The 7171-nt window shown below is 36.1% G+C and overlaps 1 protein-coding gene across 1 annotated transcript; it reads left to right on the forward strand.

Annotated features, from left to right (window-relative positions):
- Positions 1-274: 274 nt before the first annotated feature.
- LOC114367819 (vacuole membrane protein KMS1-like) lies at positions 275-6658 on the forward strand. Its single transcript, XM_028325026.1, has 8 exons — positions 275-532; positions 1064-1275; positions 2538-2616; positions 2901-3200; positions 4136-4272; positions 5018-5134; positions 5798-5980; positions 6131-6658. The coding sequence occupies exons 1-8, from the start codon at positions 463-465 to the stop codon at positions 6308-6310; spliced, it is 1278 nt and encodes a 425-aa protein (XP_028180827.1). The 5' UTR covers positions 275-462; the 3' UTR covers positions 6311-6658.
- Positions 6659-7171: the final 513 nt, after the last annotated feature.

Below are 7171 nucleotides of genomic sequence, written 5' to 3' on the forward strand. Positions count from 1 at the left end.
GTTATTTTTATCTTTATGACCGTGTCAATCACATATGAGTCCATAGTTAATTAGGTTGTCACTCATACATTTAAACATGTTCAACATTTTTTTAACAAAGTTAAACGATATCAACTAATAATTAAAGGAATAAATCTGTTGATGACTTATAATTTCAAGAATTGATTTGGTGACTTACAATTTTAAAGATATGGTTAATGGATTGATAGTTCACAAATTCAAAAAGTAATTAGTTATTTTTTAGTAAGTTGAGCCATGATTTAAATATGGTCATAACTGGGTGATAGTAATTACCACCTTGATCTGATGATAATATCTGGGCCCGTAACAAACTAAACTAGGGCTAGAAACAACCCGATCTTCACGCAAACCTCTGATCAATCCACGATTGATTTTCATTTTCAATGTTATTCTCCTTTGAAACACTTGCCCCGTAGCTGCAAAAGCTAAAACACTTAGTGAATGAGAGCAATAATGGGCTCTGGAAATATACGACCTTCTTCTTCCGGCTGCTCTCACTTGTCTATCTCCGGCAAGTCTTTTCATTTTCTGCGTTTAATTGTTTCTTCTTAATGCCTGTTTTCTCATATATTATCGCGTCGGATTTGCTATCAATTCCCTTTCCTTGGTTTTTGGATCTGTCGATTTATTTGTGTTTTCCTAAAGTTTTGGTGATCGTGTCGTGTGTGGTGGAAGATTAGAAAGCATACACTTTTTTTGGATTTTAGTGTCTCGGTTTCGCGTTAATTTGGATGGTATTAAGGGATAGTTTTTAAACAGGCTGATAGGGAAAGGAAGTGATCATGACTTGTAATGTGAGATTGTGAGGGGATTTGTTATGGGTGAAAGAAGATTCACAAAGTGTTTGTTTTGTGAAAAGGGGGATTGACAAGTTGAATAATTGAATTGACCTACTTACTGTTTTCTTTGGCGCAAAATGGGTGCGGGGGTATTCAATTGAACCTATTTTGCAAACCTCGCATGTTTTAATTTCTCCAAACAAATATTTGCTCTAAGTTTTTATTACATCCCATATGCTGATTAATAAGTCTTCATTTTGTAGAGCTCCGCGAGAAGCACCATTGGGAGCTAGAAAATCTGACACTAACCTCACAACCTTTCAAAACATTGAAATTCTTCACATTAGCTGTTATTCAATACATCAAGAAAACATCATTATATCTATTGGCAAAAGGTGGATGGGTTATGCTTTTCAGTGTTGCGGTTGGGACTCTCGGCATAGTGCTGATGACCCTTGGTTGCCTCCATGAGAAGGTATTTGTATTCAGTCAGTAACATATGCATGATAGTTCTGGATCAAAGAGCTCTCCATTTATTTTATTTTTTTGCAATTTATATGCAATATATTACCTTGGTAACATATATCTACAAAACCAAGCTCTATGAAATATGTGGTAAAAGCAGAAAACTTGTAACATAACCAACCCAAGTGTTCATATTGATTGATACTATTGGGTGAACATTATGCTAGTTAGAATCAAATTTCTTTTTGACTCTACAAACTATATGAAGGATCATATTTTTTTATAATTTCAATCATAATACACACACATGTTAAAGTTGTTAGGAAATTCGAGGGGAGGAAACACCCACGAGCCACCACATAAGGGAATTTGACACCACACTTTAACCCAAAACCTTAAGGCTCGGGTTTATGGGTCTTTTTTTCACTTATATAGTGTTCAACTTTTTCACTTTTTGCCTGATATGGGACTTCACCTCATACTTGTAACCCAACAATCTCCCTCTCAAGTGTGAGTCTTTTTCACATGGTAGCCTTCCCCTCGAGCGGAAGTCATCCACGAGTATAGCCATTAAAGCCCACATGCTCTAGCTACTTGCGGTACTTGCACTGCCGCTCTATCTGCGGGACACGCTGCCTGGAGCATCGCCAGGAAGACTTTCGAGACAAGGGATCCCCAAGCCAAGATCCATCGTCGCCATCTTACTCGTCTGAGCCGGTGTAAATCTATCCGGTGTTTACTCCCCTCGAATTCCCCAACAACTGGTATCAGAAGAATTGGTGACCAGCTCAGACGAGTAAGATGGCGGTGATGGATCTTGGCCTTGGGGATCCCTTGTATCAAAAGTCTTCCTGGCGGTGGGTCCAGGCAGCGTGTCCCGCAGATAGAGCGGTGGTGCAAGTAGCTAGAGCATGTAGGCTCTAATAGCTATACTCGTGGATGACTTCCGCTCAAGGGGGAGACTACCATGTGAAAAAGACTCACACTTGAAGGGGAGATTGTTGGGTTACAAGTGTGAGGTGAAGTCCCACACCAGGCAAAAGGTGGAAAAGTTGAGCACCATATAAGTGAGGAAAAGACCCATAAACCTGAGCCTTAAGGTTTTGGGTTAAAGTGTGATGTCAAGTTCTCTTATGTGGTGGTTCGTGGGTGTTTCCTCCCCTCGAATTTCCCAACACATGTTAAGTAGACCTTCATTTTTTTGGTAGTTCTTTTGTTCATTTTTGTTTAGATACTTACCTGGAGTCCACAAATGCCTGTTCTTTTTTGCAGCATCTTGAGGAGCTTCTTGAATATTTTCGCTTTGGGCTGTGGTGGGTTCCCCTTGGGGTTGCTTCTTCAATTGGTCTTGGTAAGCAAAATAACTTATCCCCATAGTCAGATGATGATTCCTGATTGTGTAATGCAGGGTTACTACTTACTAGGTGACCACAGTTGCTCTTTTAGGTAGCTTGTGTATTTGAACATAAAGAAAAACAATTGCTTGCAATATATAGATTTTACACTTGTAATTGTAAGGACTTATGATCCTTTTGCCACATTCTTGATCATGGGCCATGTAGTCAATGAGTTTGCATTTTCCCTATTACATATCAATATGGGTAAATTGTTCTTTTATCCTTTTATTTGGTTCAGGATCTGGTTTGCACACATTTGTCCTATATTTGGGTCCCCACATAGCACTGTTTACATTAAAAGCCGTGCAATGTGGCCGAGTTGATTTGAAAAGTGCTCCATATGATACGACACAATTAAGTAGAAGTGCTTCTTGGCTTGATAAAAACTGTTCTGAGTTTGGGCCACCATTATTCCAGTCAGTATATGATTCACAGGTTCCGCTTAGCAGCATTTTGCCTCAAGTTCAGCTGGAGGCTATTCTATGGGGTATTGGAACAGCTATAGGGGAGCTTCCTCCTTACTTTATCTCCAGGGCAGGTACAATGCATCTAGTTTTATCACTGCCGTTCCCTTACTCTAACAAAGTCACTGTTAAGTTGATTTTAATCCTATACTATTGAGAAAATTGCTTACCATGGGATATAATTCTATTTAGTATTTACCTCCATTAGCAAATGATAAAGGAAACAAGGTAAAATGTGAATAACTAATGGATGAAACAATTAAAGGGTTTGGCTGTGTTTTTGGTTGGAGCAGTAATATTATGAATACATCCTGATGTTTGAATGCTATAGTATGTGAGAGTACTCGTATTTTATACCTGTCTCCTTTAATTTATGTCATGTAGGCCATACAACTAATCTTATAGTCAGAATTGACATGACTTGTGACTTACTATATCAGCATCTCGATATCCTACATGTCTGCAAAGAAAATTTTGCCTGCAAACTGCACAATGATCAAATTGTGGATTTGGTATGTTGAAACATGAAAATATTTTTAACAAAAATTATAATAATTGATTGTTGATAAAAAAAATTTACAACCAATCCACATGCACACTTAACGTAATTATCTTTTGTTGTCAAATACTCTCATTTTGATACAGGTGCTTTGTGATCACTGGTTTTTAATGTCTTCCGTTAATTTCTATTGTCCATCTTTTATGATTTATCTGGCTGATTAATTTGGTATTAGTTTCTCCCTCCATTCTATTTTGATTGATTTGGTACAGATTAAGATAAAAAGTACTCCAAGACAATAGTATTTTATTAGGGGCCAATTTTATTAAAGTATCCTTACTCTAAATTTCGATAAATGTATTATCAAGTATTTCAAGACAATATTTATTAGGGGGAAAATTGGAATAGATGTTTAAATATTTTTTTTGTTAACTCAATCAATTTGGAATGGAGGGAGTATTTTATTTAGAAGTTGGTCTGTGCATGATTCTAATCAAAATTTTCATTTAGCACGCTTGTCCGGGAGCAGAGTAGATGCCATGGAAGAACTGGATAGCGAAGATAAACGAGTCTTGAGTCGAATCAAGTGCTGGTTTCTATCACACTCGCAACATCTGAATTTCTTTACTATTCTAGTGCTTGCTTCGGTTAGTATGGACTTAATGCTTCATTTCCAGTATGGCCTATTATTATTTGCTAAAATGTTTATAGTTTCTTTTGCAAAGAAAATTTCTTGATGTATTGCTAGGATTTTAATAATATTAGTGGCCTTTTGTATTTGACAACTTCCTGAGTTGGTTTGTTAATCCTGAGTCCTGACTCGATCATGAAATGATTTTTTTCACAGCAATAAATTTTGTGCACCCAAATATGAATGTAAATTGATGATTCTCCTTAATCCTATCTATGAATTTGACCCTGTTTTAAAGATTCTTTCCATAATGGTAAATTCTGTAAAACATGGTAGTTACTTCCTTTTGGGTGGGAAGTGGTGAAAGTGGCTGTAATATTTAGCATATAAAGTAGAGTTTTCTGTAGTGTAAGTTTGGCAGGACAGCTTGTGCTGATTAGTCAAAATCTTTACTCAATTAGTACTGTTAGGTTTCTCTATTGTTGTCCTGCAGACAACAGTCTCATCCCTGTAACTGCTGATTGGGTTTTGCATCTTCATAATCCATAGAATATAAATGAATACTATTCCAATTATCATGCATGAGGGTACTGTAGTGCATTTTTTAGTTCTGCCACTGCTCTTAATATAAAATATGGGATTTAGAAAATATATTAGCGGTTAGCAATTCCTTTATTTGAGGTGCATCCTCCTCTAAGATAGAATTTATTATATATACTTTATCAACGTGTAAACAGCTATTAACTGAGATTATATTTCAGGTTCCAAATCCTCTATTTGACCTTGCTGGCATTATGTGTGGACAATTTGGCATTCCATTTTGGAAATTTTTTCTTGCAACCTTGATTGGAAAGGCAATCATTAAAACTCACATACAGGTTTGCATAAGTTTGGACTTCTCTTGTTGTCCCCTTACAGTCTAGATTTTGTGGAGTGTAGGCAAGGAATGAATGGTTTGTGTTTGTGGGAGCAGCCTGATCTTTTTTTATATTTTATATATACTATCGTTGTGCAAACTCTCTAGTTGGTCTTCCCCATAAATATTTTAAATGATGCAAATGCAATATTTCTTTTTATTTTAATTTTGTGACTGCTGTTAACCTGCATGATGAACTTTGTAATGATTTTTTACCATTACCAATATTTTTTGTGACCTGGCACATAATAAAGGGGTAAACAAGAGCAATGTAGATTAAATAGTTAAATCAAGCATATACAAAACATTTCAGTTCTCCAAAGATAAAAGTGTCATCATTTTGATCCTCCAAACAAACACATTAAAATGGTACTTCAATGTTTAGTTTTGTCCTTCAATGCCATTTTTTTTACCTCAAATTAGTCCTCCAAAAGAATCAATTTGTTGTTACATTGATATTGAAGGACCATATTTTTGAGAACCAAATTGATGGTGCATGTAAATTTGGAGGACCAGAATAACTGAACAAGCCTTTAGTCTTTAGTAAAATAAAATCCATTCTGACACAGCTAACATTCTATATCTACAAATTTTGATTGATCTTGTATGTTTATTCATTTTGCAGACGATATTCATCATCTCAGTTTGCAACAATCAACTTCTTCATTGGATTGAGAATGAATTTATTTGGGTTCTCAGCCACATACCTGGTTTTGCATCTGTCTTGCCTAGAGTGACTTCTAGTCTCCGTGCAATGAAAGATAAGTATCTGAAAAAAGATTCCCATCCAGTTTCCCCAAATAAGCAGGTACCTTTTGACTGCAATGCTTCTACTTTGATTTGAATGTTAAATTCCTCAATATTTAGTAACAGTCTCAAAATGTTGTTGATGTCTTGGGTATATTTCTAATTCATGCTGCTTCATTTTCTGGAAATTATCTCATGTTATCATCTGCAGGGGGAAAAGTGGGATTTTTCTTTCACTTTAGTCTGGAACACTGTTGTGTGGCTCATGCTTATGAACTTCTTTGTCAAGATAGTGAATGCAACTGCCCAGAGGTATCTGAAGAAACAGCAGGAGACACAGCTTTCTGCATTAACGGAAAAGTCTACCCCAACAGACTCAGACGCACAATGAATTGTTTATGTTCTGCCTGTATTGCCCTTTTTTATGCGGGTTCTTCTGCAAGCAGAAAGTTGAAATTCAAATTACAGCAATTCCTTATGTCCCCATAGAAGTTACCCGAAAAAATCTGCATTAGATTTCCTGCTAGGAACTTCTATAGGAATGAATAGTTGGCAACTAAAGTTGCAACTTTTATTTTAATTGTTTAACTTTGGGGCAACCATTGTTTGGATTTTAGATTTAACCCCATATTAATTGCTTCTCTAATGGAATTATGGGAGTTCCTATTCTTTTGCGATGGCAAGACAAATGATTAGTTCCTTCATCTCTCATTAGTAAACAACAAATTGTTCTCTTTCTCTCTCGCCCTCTCCCCATCAAGCACTTTTGATAATTTCAAAATTTTCCAGCAATTTGACTGTGAGATGTTATGATTCGTGTCTAAATCAGTTTTCAATTTATGTTTAGTGAAAAGTAGGTCTTGTCTTGTCTTACTTCAGTGAAACTTAATGCCTTATTGGCAAGTGAATTGGCTAAAAAGGGCAAAGCCACCCGCGAAATTAAGTTGCCGTTTATTATCTTTCTTTTGAAAAACAAATGGTTGGTCCATTTGCTTCGATCTGTTCCCGTCAAATTTTTCCGCCTCCACTTTTTGTTAATACTGCTGCTGCAGTAATGCACACCCTCGTCTACCTTTAACGCTCTCATCTTCTATTTCTTTTCAATGGATTTCCAACTTTTTAGCCCCATAAAACGGGAATCTTATTCTCACCTTCTAAAATACAACACTTTTAAGTGAACTTTTTATTATTGACTGAAATTTATTAAGAATTACAAATTGAGTAGGTTATATTCCTTATTTAGTAAATTCAT

Source organism: Glycine soja, chromosome 1 (genome assembly GCF_004193775.1).
Source record: "Glycine soja cultivar W05 chromosome 1, ASM419377v2, whole genome shotgun sequence".
NCBI lineage: Eukaryota > Viridiplantae > Streptophyta > Magnoliopsida > Fabales > Fabaceae > Glycine > Glycine soja.